General features: G+C 42.5%; 2 protein-coding genes across 3 annotated transcripts in view; one reads left to right on the top strand and one right to left on the bottom strand.

Moving 5' to 3' along the window:
- The window catches only part of LOC108679285 (collagen alpha-1(I) chain-like), a 27,453-nt gene extending 16,586 nt beyond the window's left edge, over positions 1-10,867 (top strand). The window contains exon 3 of the mRNA XM_018167881.1: positions 10,522-10,867. Within this exon, the coding sequence (XP_018023370.1) occupies positions 10,522-10,867 (346 nt within the window). The remainder of the gene's footprint in view (positions 1-10,521) is intronic.
- Positions 10,868-11,980: 1,113 nt separating this feature from the next.
- Positions 11,981-18,171, bottom strand: LOC108679289 (probable caffeoyl-CoA O-methyltransferase 2). 2 transcript variants are annotated; one of them, XM_018167887.1, is made up of 5 exons: positions 18,153-18,171; positions 16,642-16,771; positions 14,798-14,909; positions 12,333-12,559; positions 11,981-12,160 (listed from the first exon to the last, which is right to left on the bottom strand). In XM_018167887.1, exons 2-5 carry the CDS (start codon positions 16,723-16,725, stop codon positions 12,026-12,028), a joined length of 558 nt encoding a protein of 185 aa, XP_018023376.1. In that variant the 5' UTR covers positions 16,726-16,771; positions 18,153-18,171; the 3' UTR covers positions 11,981-12,025. The 2 variants fall into 2 exon arrangements, with proteins under 2 accessions (XP_018023376.1, XP_018023375.1); XM_018167886.1 differs by lacking the exon at positions 18,153-18,171 and adding an exon at positions 17,388-17,420.
- Between the last annotated feature and the right edge of the window lie 247 nt (positions 18,172-18,418).

The raw sequence follows: 18,418 nt of genomic DNA on the forward strand, positions 1-18,418 counted from the left end.
CCCCCCCCCCCCCCCCCGAATTTCACCTGTCAATTGTACCTTTCCCCTCATTCCATATTCCTTAGGTCGTCTTGTCTTGTCTTCTCGTTTACTTCTAGTTCCATCATTCTTCAGTCGTCCTCCCTTGTCATCTCTTTCACTTCTTGTTCCATCATTCGTTAATCGTCCTCCCTTGTCATCTCTTTCACTTCTTGTTCCATCATTCTTTAATCGTCCTCCTTTATCTTCTTGTTTAATTCTTGTTCCATCATTCTTTAGTCGTCCTCCTTTGTCGTCTCGTTTACTTCTTGTTCCCTCATTCTTTAGTTGTCTCACTTTATCACCCGTTATTCCGTTCCTCTCCTTAATCCAACATTCTCGCAGTTTTCCCTCTTCGACTTCCTTCCATCCCTCGACAGTTGGACGTACCTCGTCAAGGAGAGGTTATGAGGGCATGAGGGTAGAGGAGGGTAATGAGGGGAGGTGGGGTATACCTGGGGAGCGAGGGGCTTGGTAATTCTGGCATTCTGCCAGGTCGTAAAATTCGCCGCCAGGTTCCATATTCCCGCAAATTTTACCGAATATCGCGTGTTGCTTGCGTGTCCCAACATTTCTTGCAATTCTGTATGGGTAGCCTTCCTCATTTCGTCATATATCCCAACTGGAAGATTGAAGCTAACTGCTGTCTCTAGTACGGTTCACAGAGAGAGAGCTCACTAGTCAGATTCCTTACGACTGCCAGTGATGACACATCTTCACATTTTGTCCGCTTCATCTGCATTATGGAGCGAGACGTTCAGTATACGTCTCGTCCTCCCTTATGCCTCCTTTGTCATATATTCAACTAGCAGGTTCACCAATCCTGTCCTTTGATCGCCACCAAACTCACGACGTCATACATTTCGCGCGAAGTGTATCGCAAATTGAAAACGATGATTTAGCCGCCAGCAGCGCTAAACTGGAAATTTCCCAACGTCGCTGTTGCGGAACTGACGGTCAACGCCAAGACCGGGAAGGGTGGCCCAGTGGTTAGTTCAGAGTACCAGGGGCGGTATTATCAAAACTTCGTAAGTACGCAAAATCGACTAACGAGTGGCGTTGCTATGACAACGTAATACTAGCGGTGGTATTATCAAAACATTTGAGCGGGAAAAAACATTTACGCTTTTAGTTAAGACTTGCGTACGAAAATTTTGATAATGCAAAAATTAGGGTGTATTTACGTACCACATAACTTTTTTGGTCGTAAGTACAAAAAGTTACGAAGTTTTGATAATCCGGCCACAGGATTGGCGCTGAGAGGCGCGAGTTCGATCTCAGCTCTGTGCGCCAGTTTCTGGTCAGAATCGGCAAGGAGGCCGGGCGGTTAAGCACAGCATAATTGAAGCAGTGAGTTGCGCGTTCGAGACCGCAACAAGCTGTGAATATTCCGCGATGTTAAGAATCGGCGACAGGCCCATGGCCTAATAAAGGGTGAAACCACAATTAACCGCTATTATTAATAAGACCAACGCGACGGGTGGAAGCTATCGGAGAGAAGAAGCCATCTATTATTGACTAGTGACGTACAGTATTTATACCGTTGCCTGCAGTCAGTAAAACTTATGTTGCCACTCATCAGCTAGCCAAGGATGCAGCACTTCCCTCCCACGAGGTAAGCTAGTCAAGGATGCAGCACTTCCCTCCCACGAGGTAAGCTAGTCAAGGATGCAGCACTTCCCTCCCACGAGGTGAGCAAGCCAAGGATGCGTTCTCCTCACACGAAATAAATCAGCCAAAAGTCATACCCCATTTTCCCAACACCGGCCGGAATTTTCTCCCCATATTATTCACATTTTAATCTTACTTTTCTCCGCCCCTCATCCTTCCTAAGATGGCGTCTAAATTTCAGGTGAAGTTTGAGCGACGAGCACCTGCGGCTTTCATCTATTCGAGGTTCACAATAGAAAATATTTCGTAAAATACGCCCGCGCAGCGCCTCGAACTTATCCATCGGCCAAAACTGGCGATATTTTAGAATAGTTCATCGCTGTGACCGATTGCCTGGGGCGCGAGCCTTCTCTGCTCAGAACTGAACTGCCATCCCGCGTCTGCTGTTCAGAAAAACCTCACTCTTTGTTCTCTATTTCGATAAATAATTCCCCTTATGCGGCCATGGGACTCGAGTTTTTTTTAAATAAATTCGTATGTTTTTTGCGCTCGTGTTAGCATTCATAATTCAAGGGAGTTTAAACCTGGGCTAGCATGAGACTTATTTAAATAGTTTTAATTATTCTTCATGATAATTGTTCAAGTGAATAATTGTTTAGGTGAAGAAGTTGGGAATAGAGGGAAATTAACTCCAACACCGCAAGGTACAGTCACACACTCCGTGTTACAGCAACACAATAACGAAAGGTACAGTCACACACTCCGTGTTGCAGCAAACGTCTAGTGACGCACAAGCATCTGACCATACAAAAACGGTTATTGAAGCGAAAACGCCAAGGGACGCCAAAGGCACCATGATCTGGTTTCCAGCAGAAATTTTTGCCAAAAATTCCAACTAAAAATTCATAAGAAACGTAAACTTATAATTCTAGCTTTGAAATTGAGTGAAAATTTTTGCGACAGTTGGAGAACTGACAAGCAACATACACAAATGAGACGTGCTGACGCACTTCACTCACTGTCTTCAGTTATTAGTCATCATGTGGCATGTCAAAAATGATGTCATGCTTATATGACTCACCATTCACCATTTCCACTATATACATTAAACTTAAGTTGAATGTCATGCTCGCAACAACGTCATGCGCTCCATTATATACATGAAATTTAAGTTGCCACACTCACCTGTTCACGAAGGATTATGCAGCGTCGGACGACTCTTTCTGGCCTGATAACCAACGACTGGCATTAAACGACTGGTGACTCGCGACTTGATAGTATTGACTTAGCAGCACGACTTGTTTCATGTCGTATAGTTGCTGTGTTATGCTTTTACACACGTGGAGATGACACACAGAGACTGCCGCCTACACGATGTGGCGACATCGCCTTATTGGTACTTCGTTAACCCTCTACCGCCGTATGTCACTCTCCTGGAAAATAAATTTCAACTTTAATTATACGTAAACTATTGAGTGTAGCAACCTGAGGACGTTTGTACGCAACAGAGAACATTTTAAAGTTGTCGTACGTGGTGGCAAATTATACGTAAACTATTGAGTGTAGCAACCTGAGGACGTTTGTACGCAACAGAGAACATTTTAAAGTTGTCGTACGTGGCGGCAACCATCAGTGCAAGTCATTTTACGCTCACTAGAACGTATCCTTTTTGGAAGTAGGCGCGTGACAATATTGCTCCGGTTACTCATGTTAGGCGGTAGAGGGCTGACAGAGCAGACTCGGACTACATACCTACAGAGCAGACTCGGTACAGAAACTGAACTCACTGAAGAAAACTCTTATCAATAATTATTAGGAAAAACATATAAATGCAGACACAAATTTACCTAATTACGCATAGATCATCTTCACTTGATCACAGCCGGCGAAGCACTGATGGATGACAGGCGGGCACCGCGGGAAACATTTTAGCCGAAATAAAATATTTCCCGCGCGCGTCAACTTTCATTCAATTTCAGGGCGCAAGTTTTTTTCCAGGGTTCATGTCAATTATTATATTTGGCTGTTCATCAGTAAAAAGATTTATTATGGACTTTATTACGTCATACTTTTTTCATGGGTTAATAAGTTATTGAATAAAATTAAAAATTATGTTTGAAGTATTTCTGAAATATTATTACCTAAAAATCAGTTAAGAACATAAATGCACAGAAAATGACCGTAACGTTCATCTCATTATCATTTAAACTTTTCACAGACCAGTCCATCATCATAACAAAACTATAATGCAAACGTTATAGAGCAATACTTTTAACAGCTTATAGTGCCTTCAAGCTAAACGGTTCGTTATGAGCTCATGTGCCTATATAGGGTTAGAGAATTATGAAGGCCTTGCAATTTATAAAGAAACTCTTGTCCTAACGACTTCTATAGTCATAATCGCTTGGTATTTTAGAGCGAAATAAATAGGTATCTGCACAATATTAGATGGATATTTTTATGAGCTATAGGTATATAAATAGATGAGCACTTCAACAGATTAATTGATCCAGTTGTTCGCATCTGAAAGTCTAGCTAGGTATTAGTCACTACTGTGTAAATATAGTTTTTCGTTTGGCAATATCTGTATTATTGAATTTTGAAGTGATGAAGAAACGTTCTCCGAAACATTTGAAGTGAAGACGAAACGTTCTCCGAAACGTTTGAAGTGAAGATGAAACGTTCTCAGAAACGTTAGAAGTGATGAAGAAATGTTATCCGAAACGTTAGAAATGAAGACGAAACGTTCTCCGAAACACAGGATGTATGATGTGATGTATTTCTGAACGTCAGGATGTATGATGTGATGTATTTCTGAACACCAGCATGTATGATGTGATGTACATCGTATGCACATGTCATGCCTGTCAAAGAATGTGCCCAGTTACAAATTTTTACAGCCTTCACCAGACTTGAAGAAGACCCTGGCAGCTGGAGACCAGGAAAAATCTATTAAATTTTAGAGATTCGGAATGTCTAAGACCTTTTCTCCGTGATTCAATAAGCTAAGTATAAATCCTTGAGCCTTAAAGAGCCTGGCAAAAAATACTCGAGAGTTAAAGAGCCTGGCAACAAATCCTTGAGACTTAAAGTGCCTGGCAACAAATCCTTGAGAATTGCAGAGCCTGGCAACAAATCCTTGAGACTTAAAGAGCCTTCCAACAAATACTTGAGATTTAAAGAGCCTGTAAAGAAATCGTTGACGCTTAATGAGCCTGGCAACAAATCTTTGAGGTTTAAAGAGCCTGGCAACAAATCCTTGAGACTTAAAGAGCCTGGCAACAAATGCTTGAGATTTAAAGAGCCTGGCAACAAATCCTTGAGACTTTAAGAGCCTTCCAACAAAACCTTGAGATTTAATGAGCCTGGCAACAAATCCTTGATATTTAAAGAGCCTGTAAACAAATCCTTGAGGCTTAAAGAGCCTGCATCAACTAATCCCCGAGATTACAATAGCATGCAAAAAGGTTTTCACTCCGACATCAACCCTAAGATGCAGCCAAGTCTCCGTTATGCCGGCGAAATGAAGTTTTCAAAACATGCGAAAGTTTTTCTGCAAGGAATATCCTGCTGAGAACCTAAAGGCTTCTAGGACTGCCCTGCGACCTGAGGCAGCCGATGCGCTGCAGTCCTGCCTCTAGAACTAGGAGAAGATTGTCTCTGGGAATAGCAGTGGCCATGCCTGTAGGCCTGGAGCGGCCATGCCTGTAGGCCTGGAGCGGCCATGCCTGTAGGCTTGGAGCGGCCATGCTTGTAGGCCTGGAGCGGCCATGCCTGTAGGCCTGGAGCGGCCATGCCTGTAGGCCTGGAGCGGCCATGCCTGTAGGCCTGGAGCGGCCATGCCTGTAGGCCTGGAGCGGCCATGCCTTTAGGCCTGGAGCGGCCATGCCTGTAGGCCTGGAGCGGCCATGCCTGTAGACCTGGAGCGGCCATGCCTGTAGGCCTCTAAATCAAAGGCAAGGCACAGACTGCAATTCGTGGAGGCATAAACCAGTCGCGGATAAAAGACCTGTCGGCAACAGCGGCATATTAGGGCTCGCTGCGTGATGCGTGTTGCGTGTATGGTGCGTGTTTTGCTTGTTGAGTGCGTGTTGCGTGTCGCGAGTGTAGCGTGTTTGGTGCCTCTATATTTCATGCATCACTCAGAAGAATGAGTGAAACTTTGTTCAAATAGCGAAGCACATTTGATCCTGTGTAGGTCTACCTGACCTTGTTTATCTAAGTTAAAGTGAGCCGTAGTGATGCCTCTGCTACACGGTCGTGCTGGGAGTCGATAGCGCATCATTCACTTTTTAGGCAACATTACTTTTTTTGTGTGTGGAGCATATATATTCCATACCATATATATAACATAGGCGACAGGCCAGCCATATACTGGATAGGCGACAGGCCTATCCAGGCCTTTTCTTCAATGCCGAAGATAATGTACTATACTATAACATAAAAGCTTTTCTGGAAACAACCTGCTTCATCTCAGCCTATCAGCCTGGTACTGCTACCCAGCACCCAAAATTTATAGCTCCGTCGTACCAGGTAATCCATTTTTATGACGAGTCCTGCCTTGACCTAAGCAATAAATGACCAGTTCTTAGTGCACGGCCTATCCTGCTCAAACGCGTCTTTGGCTACCACAGCCTGCACAGATAAATGCTCAATATTTTGATGGGCATTATTCTCTGGGATGAAAGGTATTTGTACACCTGGATAATAGTGGCGACCAGTGTTATTTTCAAATACTAACCGCCACTATTTTCCCAGCTGATAGCTTTGTGTATAGGCGCTACTGGCAACGGAAGGACCCGTTAACCATGTACACGTGGCCAGTAGCGTGATAATTTGTCGCAGTTAGCATGTAAGATTTCTACTGGCAGCCACTACTGGCCTCGTGGACAGGTATTTATTAGGCCGAGTTGATTTATAATACTCTTTGAAAGGCAGCCCGTTTACAGACGTTTACCGACGCCATTGCCCTTCAGGGGATGACGCCTTCCCCACCTTTTCGAGGCTTTTAGTCCATCCAGCGTGGAGATCCTGAGAAGAAGAAGAAGCCTTCTCGAGGTCACATATTTGATGGAACTTCAGCTCCACAATTGATGGAAGAGATGCGCAGCTCGCGGTGCGCAGCTGCAGTTTTTCTCATGCAAATAATCGAATGAATAATCCAGGGTCCGACTAATTATTCTCTACTTAAGGCTTCACAAATATTTCGCTAAGCCCTTGAAGATCCAACGGAAGTCCTTGCCCCGGTGGACCCGAATTCCGGCATCCGTGCCTAAATGAATATTGCTCTTAATACGATTTATATTAAAATATTGACTTTAATAATATTAAAAACAAAATATGATAGCAAAGATTCATATGTAATTAAAAATTGTTGGAAATTCTGCAGTCACTGATGTGCTTCCGGCGCATCCAACCTTCCCGCGAAGTCGTCGAGCTCATCAGAGCCTGCGGCTTCTTGCGACTTTTTTTACGACATTATTCTTATTCTAACTTCAATATTGGATCACGTCAGGGATCTTGATATAAGAAAGGGAAACTTGGCCATAGAATTGTTTATTGATCAAATTTGGATCTTTACATAAGATTTCAAAAGACACTGGTTTTCGCTACATGGGTGACCGGTCAATGATTGTATTTAGTGAAGGAATGAAACTTTAGACACTATAATTCCCATGGTAAATTGTAATGAAGGTTTGGGCATAAGGTTCGACATGCCTTCACAGCGCGCTTGATCACAAGCCATGTAGGAGCGATCCTCTTCCTCTCGTTCATGAAGACTCTAAATAGTCTTGTTTCGTGATAAATAAAATATTTAAATTAAAATATTCGTAGAAACTTCCTGCATGTTCTTCTCTAAAATCACTAACACTGTGATAAATTTTCGACAGTGAAATTTATCAATTTATATTAAGACAATTTAATTTATATTAAGACAATGTAGCGGTAGCGGCAGCGCCCGCTACATATTTAGGTATCGATACGAGGTTTTGCCGCTACAGCGATTCCGCTACATCTATAGATAAAGCCTTTAGATTTTACTTAATAGTATTAAATATTATTTAAAAACCAGCATGATACATACATAATATAAATTACAGAATAAAACTTTACGAAAGATTTCGGTGTAATGTTGTTTACCTTAGCCTGTTACTAGTGTCAATATGTTAGTTGTTACTTGTTAAGTTGTTACCAGTTACCACTTACAGGTATTTTTTCATTTTTCAGTTTGCTTACAGTTATTTTTACACAATTATTTTTATGTTTCACCTTCCCTACATATGGATGTCTACTTTAATCTACCAATCTCAAAAATAATCCACATGTAACAATTATAGTTATGAAAAAAGTCCTAAGCTCAGATGGTGCAAAAAACTTTTAGGTTTTTAGTCTATCCCTAATTAAGAGTAAGTAAGAATTATAGTTAAGAAAAAAGTCCTAAGCTCAGATGGTGCAAAAACTTTTTACGTTTTTAGTCTATCCCTAAGTAGGAATTATAGTTAATAAAAAAGTCCTAATAAGCTCAAAGGGTGCAATGTCTCGTAAATCTCACGCCTGCTGCAGCTCTGTAGGCCGGAGGTCGGATACACGATCTATAAGATCTCGTCATGAATGAGATCGTCGTCCGTGATCTTCATAAAAGACGTCGAGGTCTTCTTAACTGAAGAATCAGGCTGGCGATAAATTCGGTCCTTTTTGTCGGCAGCTTCTGGCAATTTTTGGATGATAGAAAACCCGGAGAGAAGATATTCAATAGAAAAATAGATCCTGCAATTTGTAGAGGAAGCACAAGAAATTTATTATATGACATATTCATTTCGATCCTCGTAAAGAGGATAGAAATGCACACGAATAAAGTAATAAGGGAGAAAAGAATAATGAATAACTGGAAAAAGTCAGCGTGGTTCTTTGTACGATCCAAACCAGTCGTTTATACGATCCAAACCAGTCGTTTGTACGATCCAAACCAGTCGTTTGTACGATCCAAACCAGTCGCTTGTACGATCCAAACCAGTCGTTTGTACGATCCAAACCAGTCGTTTGTACGATCCAAACCAGTCGTTTGTACGATCCAAACCAGTCGCTTGTACGATCCAAACCAGTCGTTTGTACGATCCAAACCAGTCGTTTGTACAATTCAAGCCAGTCATTTGTACGATCCAAATCAGTCATTTGTACGATCCAAACGAATCGTTTATACGATCCAAACCAGTCATTTGTACGATCCAAACCAGTCGCTTGTACGATCCAAACCAGTCGTTTGTACGATCCAAATCAGTCCTTTGTACGATCCAAACCAGTCGTTTGCACGATCCAAACTAGTCGTTTGTACGTGCCAGAGGCAGTTTGCTGGTCCCAAACGAGCTATTCACACGACTAAGCCAGTCGTTGCTGGGACCAAAGCAATATCAGGGAAACGCTTGTGTGTTCGCCGGAGCGCCGAAGTCTTCATAAGTTCCGCACTGAAGGAACTAAACTGGCTACAGTGTAGCGCTAATAACTGAACTTGCTGGAGCTGCTGGCCTGGCCCGTCTTGGCTGTTGCTCCATCGTATCTTGTGCCAGTTGTGTTCTTCATGAGTTGTTCTTCACAGTTGTTCTGGTCAGTTGTGTTCTTCATACGTTGTTCTTCACAGTTGTGTCTTCATATGTTGTTCTTCACAGTTGTGTTCTTCATAAGTTGTTCTTCACAGTTGTGATCTTCATGAGTTGTTCTTCACAGTTGTGTTCTTCATAAGTTGTTCTTCACAGTTGTGTTCTTCATAAGTTGTTCTTCTCAGTTGTGTTCTTCATAAGTTGTTCTTCACAGTTGTGTTCTTCATAAGTTGTTCTTCACAGTTGTGTTCTTCATAAGTTGTTCTTCACAGTTGTGTTCTTCATAAGTTGTTCTTCACAGTTGTTCTGGTCAGTTGTGTTCTTCATAAGTTGTTCTTCACAGTTGTTCTGGTCAGTTGTGTTCTTCTTAAGTTGTTCTTCACAGTTGTTCTGGTCAGTTGTGTTCTTCATAAGTTGTTCTTCTCAGTTGTTCTGGTCAGTTGCGTTCTTTATAAGTTGTTCTTCACAGTTGTTCTGGTCAGTTGTGTTCTTCATAAGTTGTTCTTCACAGTTATTCTGGGCAGTTGTGTTCTTCATAAGTGGTTCTTTACAACTGTAGATACGCTCATTTTTACTCATATCTAAAGACGCAGTTGTTCAGTTATCCCAAAAAAACAACAATTGATGCGTTCTCTCAGTTGCAGGCTTGTGTTGTCTGAAGTTGCGAGAGATGACGCGATCGCGTCTGCAGCTCAATGGAAGACCGAGGGACGTGAAATTGAATCCTAGTCTGGCCAACGCATTCGATTTCGGTCGCGCTGCTGGCAGTGATGGAAAGTTGTTTTGATATAAAAATACAATATTCCATCAACACTACCGGTCGGAAGTCAGAGAATACGGTTGGGGATAGAGATATGGCAGATTATGTTACCTTGAAGCTTGAAGTCAATTCAAAGTGACAGATTGATTCGCGACTGAACAATTTTGGAAGATATACCAGATCTCTCTCGCGCCTGAATTTTGGTTTTGAAGTTATGTTTCTCGAATACGACGCTAAGCAATTATTGCTTAGTGCAATGGTTACGACGCTAAGTCATCATTATTTAGTGCTATGGTTACGGCGCTAAGCCATCATTATTTAGTGCAATGGTTACGACGCTAAGTCATCATTATTTAGTGCTATGGTTACGACGCTAAGCCTTCATTATTTAGTGCTATGGTTAAGGCGCTAAGTCATACTGATTCATTTTGTCCAGCCAAAAAGGCAAATCAGTGCAACACGCATGAAGCATGTCACTGTACAGACAAAGCATGTCTGCATGCCCTCTAACAACGCATAGCCTACAGATTAATGCAGGAGCGGTCCGACCAGCGAGAGCGGTCCGACCAGCGAGAGCGGCCCGACCAGCGAGAGCGGCCCGACCAGCGAGAGCGGCCGGACCAGCAAGAGTTGCCCGACCAACGAGAGCAGCCCGACCAGCGAGAGTGGCCCGACCAGCGAGAGTGGCCCGACCTGCGAGAGTTGCCCGACCTGCGAGAGTGGCCCGACCAGCGATAGCGGCCCGACCAGCGAGAGCGGCCCGACCAGCAAGAACGGCCCGACCAGCGAGAGTTGCCCGACCTGCGAGAGTGGCCCGACCTGCGAGAGCGGCCCGACCTGCGAGAGTTGCCCGACCAGCAAGAGCGGTCCGGCCAGCGGCTGATAAGGCCTGACCTGTCAAGGGTAAGCTCTGAAATTCAGTCCATGCAAATTAGAACGTTTTCTCTTGCAGCCAGATCTCTGTACTTCATTTATCGTTTAAAAATTAAATTAAAGCGAAATATCTGTCAGCTAGAAAACTGTTTTGAAGTTTATTGTTACCTTCATATATACAGTAGTTACCTCAATTTTTCTTTAGCAGACTTAATTTAAATTTATCCGCAGCAGAGATGACGCGATCATTTAGAGATGTGACACAAAACATTAAAATTAATAAAACGTAGAATTCTCGTTGATTTCGCCTCCATAAATCGAATTTAATTTTGTTAGCCAAAAGATTTTGACATAAATCTCAGCGTCGGCGAAGAACCCGGGAATGCATCTAAATTAACTTAAACCTAGATGGAAAATGATTAAATATTTCACTCTTCTCGGGATTTAAACCTCAAAAAACACGGCTAGTTTTGCAAGGCGCTATGGGCGAGTTTCCTGAAGCAACAGAAAATTCGGTGCGCGCAGCCTGAGCAAACCGGCGGCGCTCCCACAGCAGATCATCAGGCCCCGGTGAGCGGGCTGATTCTGGACACATTTTTGCTGCTGTGAAGACGATCTGGGCGCCATATTGAATATTTTATACTCTACTTATCTTCATTTTAGTTCAGCATTTTCATATATCTATAAGTTATCTCTACTTTAGTTCAGCATTTTCAAATATCTAGTTATCTCTACTTTAGTTCGGCACTTTAGATGGAGATGCTGTGCTGAGACGATGTAGGTTGTCATCTTGCCTGAAGGAGAATTTCCCATTTCAATTCAATAATTTAAAATTCTGCAAATAACTTTCTCTTGCCTATTTGTTATCAACTATAATTTTTATTAAATAAGGTCATATCTTTTATCAGTGTATCGAATTTCACTAAATATTGAAACTTATGAACCTAATTATGAGTTCGGGACTTCCTAGTCCCCGGTCACGCTGATGCGCCGCCTTCGTCGTCCTCCGAGTCGTCGCTAGGATGTACCCCGCCCTCGGGTCCCGGATGTAACGTTGGACGTGTTTCCCTGATATAAAGTTTTTATTTCCAATTACGACGAAAGGGGGAAAGAAAAGCCATAATTTATGTTTTATCCCATTTTTACGTCACAGTAAATAATTATTTCTTCACTGCACGAAGAGGAGACTGAGGCCATCTCCTATGGGCAGGAATGAAACGCGTACGCGGGAATCGCGGTGCACTTTATCGTTGAACTCCCTGATGGCAACCGTGCACTCATCTGTGTGTGATGTGTCGAACACCTGCACAACACATGCTTGTGTTACTCAGAGTGTGTGATGTGTCCTTTCCACTCACCCCACCATTCAACCTACCACTCACCCTACCACTCACCCCACCACTCACCCTACAACTCACCCTACCACTCACCCTACCACTCACCCCACCAACCCCACCATTCACCCCACCACTCACCCTGCCACTCCACAATGTATTGTCCACCGCAATGATGCCTCCCCTCCTAACAAGCAGCAGGCACAGCTCGTAGTAGCCCCAATAGTTTTCCTTGTCGGCGTCGATGAAGGCGAAGTCAAAAGTTCCTGACTGTCCATCGTCCACGAGCTTCTGGAGGTTGTCCATCGCGGGGCCGAAGTGGATCTTGATCTTCTCCTTCACTCCGGCCTTCTCGAAGAATGGGTAGCCTGAGAGAGACAAAACATGAACATAATAATATAAATTAATGGCCATATTGTACAGATAATGATACATTCTCTGCACAGAGTTCTGATGTAGACGTTTGTTATGCTTAATTAATTGCGTAAAGATGACTTGCATAATGCCGTCATGCATGGTCTTATGAGAAGTCATGCATTTCCATAGGCAGCATTGCGTAAATATATATAGGTGAAGCAAAATTTTATCACAGGGCCAACACACGAATAGCAAACGTAGAACATTGCGCGTCTGCTATATTCATGATATCGCTAATACTGTAGGTCATTTGCTATGCTAGCAAACATGCGAAAAAGAAGTGCATTTCTTCCGGCATCTAAAAACCCTTTCGATCTTCCTTCGTTTAGTGAGCTCATTATGTCCGTGGATTTTGTACCGGCAGCCTCAAAAGAAAAATTCAACTCCGCGGACTTTTAAAGTTTGGTAAGGGATCTTTTTGGTCGCAGCCTTCATAGTAATGGTGACAGGAAACGTGCATATTGAAGTCGGACATAGAAGACAGGATGCTTCATTATTTACAATGAAGTAATACTCGGGCGAAAAGGCAATAGATACGGAAGGAAGTTCCTAGTTAATACAAATAGATACATAATTTACAAAGAAATGAGTCAAGGAACCGGTAATCGATCTCTGCAACAGAAAAGGCAACGAAATCCTCATCTAACTATTATTCATTTAATATTAACCATAAATTGTTCATTGAACTTTCATGCGCAAGCCAGGGTCATCAGCGCACACGACTTTCAACATGTTAGCCACAAAATTTAAATTGCGTGTTCAGTAAAAAGCAAAGGTCAAACAGGTTTAATTAAACAATAAACTGTTTGCCGTACTAAAATTAAACAATTAACAATTTGCTGTGTAGTTAAACGCCAGACAAATGTAACAAATTAGATTAAGTACATGATATAACAATGCGCATGAATGGTGAGGCATGAATAATGAATTTTTACGGTAAAATACAGGAAAGTACCGACCGTGTTTGACGTATTATTAGATCAAAATACAGGAAAATATCGACCGTGTTTGACGTATTATTAGATCAAAATACAGGAAAACATCGATCGTGTCTGACGTATTATTAAGGAAAAATAGATGAAAATATCGACCGTGTTTGACGTATTGTTAAGGCAAAATAGAGGAAAATATCGACCGTGTATAACGTATTATTAAGGCAAAATAGAGGAAAATATCGACCGTGTTTGACGTATTATTAAGGCAAAATAGAGGAAAATATCGTCCGTGTTTGACGTATTATTAAGGCAAAATAGAGGGAAATATCGACGATGTTTGACGTATTATTAAGGCAATATAGAGGAAAATATCGACCATGTTTGACGTATTATTATGGCAAAATACATGAAAATATCGACCGTGTTTGACGTATTATTATATCAAAATGCAGGAAAATATCGACCGTGTTTGACGTATTATTAAAGCAAAATAGAGGAAAATATCGACCGTGTTTAACGTATTATTAAGGCAAAATACGGGAAAATATCGAACTTATTTGACGTATTATTATGGCAAAATACAGGAAAATATCGACCGTGTTTGACGTATTATTAAAGCAAAATACGGAAAATATCGACCGTGTTTGACGTATTATTAAGGCTAAAACAGGAAAATATCGACCGTATTTGATGTATTATCAAGGCAAAATAGAGGAAAATATCGACCGTGTTTGACGTATTATTATGGCAAAATACAGGAAAATATCGACCGTGTTTGACGTATTATTGAAGCAAAATACGGGAAAATATCGACCGTGTTTGACGTATTATCTATGCAAAATAGAGGAAAATATCGACCGTGTTTGATGTATTATCTAGGCAAAATAGAGGAAAATATCGACAATGTTTGGCGTATTATTAAGACAAAATACAGGAAAATATCGACCGTGTTTGAAGTATTATTAAGGCAAAATATGGGAAAATATAGAACGTGTTTGACGTATTATCAAGGTAAAATACGGGAAAATATCGATCTTGTTTGAAGTATTATTAAGGCAAAATACGGGAAAATATCGACCGTGTTTGACGTATTATTAAGGCAAAATACGGGAAAATATCGACCGTGTTTGACGTCTTATTAAGGCAAAATACGGGAAAATATCGACCGTGTTTGACGTCTTATTAAGGCAAAATACGGGAAAATATCGACCGTGTTTGACGTATTATTAAGGCAAAATACGGGAAAATATCGACCGTGTTTGACGTATTCCTCGCTGATGTCGAAGCCGTAGACCTGTCCGTCGTCAGGCAGGGCCAGGGCCGCGGAGAGGGCGCTGCTGCCCGTGAACATGCCGATGTCCAGCACCTGCAGCACCAAACTATCTTCAGCGAGATAATTAATATTAATAATATTAGGTAAGTAATAAATAATCTTATTACTTATCTCTTCATGGAGATAAGTAATAAGATTCAGTCATTAGTATAATTAGTATATTAGTATAATAATAAACTAAAATTAGTATAATACTAAAGTATAACAATAATACTAATGTATAATACTATACTTTAGTATTATTTAGTATACTTTAGTATTTATAATACTCTAATACTAAAATTAGTATAATAATAATTGCAGCCTGGTTTAAAGCACGCAGTGGCAGTGGAAGAAGATAAGGTTTAATTGAGATATATCGGTAATCTAGTGAGATTTAGTATAATGATAGCGCGATGCCAATTGTGGGAGAAAACGTGTCTGTAATCAATGGAGGTTTTAAATCGAGATGAGGATCCGTTTTTAAGTTCCTTCAGTCGATCTCAATTATAAACGCAACTCTGATTGTTGACGGAGATCATGCGACTGATATTGACAGATGCTACATGTAATGTAATGTAATCTTAATTAAATGTAATTTAATTATTCTTGCTAAATCTTGCAAGATCTTGCAAGTTTTATTAATATTAATTAAAACATCGGAGATTAAATGTAATCTCTGCTGATGCAAATACTACACCGGTTTCTGATAGCGATATTATGCTCGTGATAACTGAGATAAGACACTTTCAATTGTTGGAGATAATACGCCCGTGATGATGGAGATAACACAGTAAAAATTGGATCACTACTCATTGCAGAGAGTGACAGAGAGCGCATTTTCTCGTGCATTAATCAGTTTTCATTGCGATTAGTACAGTGCACTGCACTCAGTACATCAGGTAAGAAGATGATATGTGCTGATAGAGGTCACGGACGGACGGACGGACGGACGGACATGACTAGCACAATAGCGCCTTTTTTCCATAAATGAGAAAATGCTCTAAAAATTCATGGATATAACAGGTCAGCAGCAGAGTGTCCACTGAGAAGGCACCTCGATGAGCTCCTGAGCTTCCGGTGTCCGGCGCTGCCGCCGGAAATCGAGCTCAAGAAGTGGAAATTGAGTTTGAAAAAAGGAAATTGAAATCAAAAGATGCCGGGGGGCTCTTGAATGGTCGGATAAAGGCCAGTCAATATACGAACATCTCTTAAATGTTTTTAAGTGAATAATTCATAGATGACAGTTGAGGTCAAGTCAAAAGTTAGAGGAATTTAATGAAGGTTTCGTCACACTTTCTTGCCGTAAAATTATACTGCATTCATGGCTTAAAATTGAGACCGTTTTTCTCCGCTCATAACTATAGCTTTCTCGTGTCAGGCGGAAGTCATACTAAGAAAACCCAATGTGTCACATTGTCTAAATCCTGGCGCGTCCTCTTTCCCACAGTACGAGCAGAGAGCGCTGGTCTCATGGCCTCACCCTCCTGCCCCCGATGACCTCACCCTCCTGCCCCCGATGGCCTCACCCTCCTGCCCCCGATGGCCTCACCCTCCTGCCCCCGATGGCCTCACCCTCCTGCCACCGATGGCTTCACCATCCTGCCCCCGATGGCCTCACCCTCCTGCCCCCGATGGCCTCACCCTCTTGCTCCCGTTGGCCTCACCCTCTTGCCGCCGATGGCCTCACCCTCCTGCCTCCGATGACCTCACCCTCTTGCCCCCGATGGCCTCACCCTCTTGCCCCCGATGGCCTCACCCTCCTGCCCTGCCCCGATGGCCTCACCCTCTTGCCGCCGATGGCCCTGATGAGGTTGGCCGTGAGCTGGAGGACCTCAGGCGCCCCCATCATCAGGCCGACGCGCCCCATAGTCTTCAGGGTGTAGTCCTGTAGCTGCTGCTCTATATCCGTTAGCCTGCGGGGCAGCGATAGATATAGTAATACAATATATTATAATAGTAGTTATAGCAATATCCATGTTCTTCAGGGTGTAGTCCGTCAGCTGCTGCTCTACATCAGTCAACCTGCGGGGCAGCAATATAGTAATACAATATATTATAACAATAGTTATAGCAATATCCATGTTCTTCAGGGTTCAGGGCTCTATCTCAGTCAGCCTGCGGTACAGCGATAGATCTCCCTTATTATTAATAGGGAAGCGACAATAGTTTCCTTCAATATCTTTTTTAAATTTTAATCATGAATACGGCATTGAATTTTATTAGGGCAGCGATAGAACTCCGTTATTACTAGTATAGGGAAGCGACAATAGTTTCTTTCAAAATATTTTTTTAATTTAGATAATGAATACGGAATTTATTTTTTTATAACACGTGTTTTTTCACTACAGACTTATTTGAATATTTCAGGACTGGAAAAAACCTTAAAATTCCTAGATTTATAAGACTTTTTGATCTTATTTACTTGCTTGACCTGAGTGTTCAGCGATGTATTTGGTGGTTGAGGCCATCATGACTCACCTAAGCGAGTGTTCAGCGATGTATTTGGTGGTTGAGGCCATCATGACTCACCTGAGCGAGTGTTCAGCGATGTATTTGGTGGTTGAGGCCATCATGACTCACCTGAGCGAGTGTTCAGCGATGTATTTGGTGGTTGAGGCCATCATGACTCACCTGAGCGAGTGTTCAGCGATGTATTTGGTGGTTGAGGCCATCATGACTCACCTGAGCGAGTGTTCAGCGATGTATTTGGTGGTTGAGGCCATCATGACTCACCTGAGCGAGTGTTCAGCGATGTATTTGGTGGTTGAGGCCATCATGACTCACCTGAGCGAGTGTTCAGCGATGTATTTGGTGGTTGAGGCCATCATGACTCACCTGAGCGAGTGTTCAGCGATGTATTTGGTGGTTGAGGCCATCATGACTCACCTGAGCGAGTGTTCAGCGATGTATTTGGTGGTTGAGGCCATCATGACTCACCTGAGCGAGTGTTCAGCGATGTATTTGGTGGTTGAGGCCATCATGACTCACCTGAGCGAGTGTTCAGCGATGTATTTGGTGGTTGAGGCCATCATGACTCACCTGAGCGAGTGTTCAGCGATGTATTTGGTGGTTGAGGCCATCATGACTCACCTGAGCGAGTGTTCAGCGATGTATTTGGTGGTTGAGGCCATCATGACTCACCTGAGCGAGTGTTCAGCGATGTATTTGGTGGTTGAGGCCATCATGACTCACCTGAGCGAGTGTTCAGCGATGTATTTGGTGGTTGAGGCCATCATGACTCACCTGAGCGAGTGTTCAGCGATGTATTTGGTGGTTGAGGCCATCATGACTCACCTGAGCGAGTGTTCAGCGATGTATTNGCGCCGTACACCTCCTATGTATGGACTAACTACACGGTATGTGTCGTGGCACACGGTTCACAGCGCCGTACACCTCCTATGTATGGACTAACTACACGGTATGTGTCGTGGCACACGGTTCACAGCGCCGTACACCTCCTATGTATGGACTAACTACACGGTATGTGTCGTGGCACACGGTTCACAGGGCCATACACCTCCTATGTATGGACTAACTACACGGTATGTGCCGTGGCACAC

This window comes from Hyalella azteca, unplaced genomic scaffold (assembly GCF_000764305.2).
Source record: "Hyalella azteca isolate HAZT.00-mixed unplaced genomic scaffold, Hazt_2.0.2 contig15175, whole genome shotgun sequence".
In the NCBI taxonomy this organism is placed as follows: domain Eukaryota; kingdom Metazoa; phylum Arthropoda; class Malacostraca; order Amphipoda; family Hyalellidae; genus Hyalella; species Hyalella azteca.

Coding starts and splice junctions, on each gene's coding strand:
- LOC108679289 (XM_018167887.1), bottom strand. CDS start 16,725: ATGGGGCGCGTCGGCCTGATGATGGGGGCGCCTGAGGTCCTCCAGCTC. Junction 12,560..14,797: donor CGAGGAATACGTCAAACACG/GTCGATATTTTC, acceptor TGTCTCTCTCAG/GCTACCCATTCTTCGAGAAG. Junction 12,161..12,332: donor ATACATTGTGGAGTGGCAGG/GTGAGTGGTGGG, acceptor TGTGTTGTGCAG/GTGTTCGACACATCACACAC.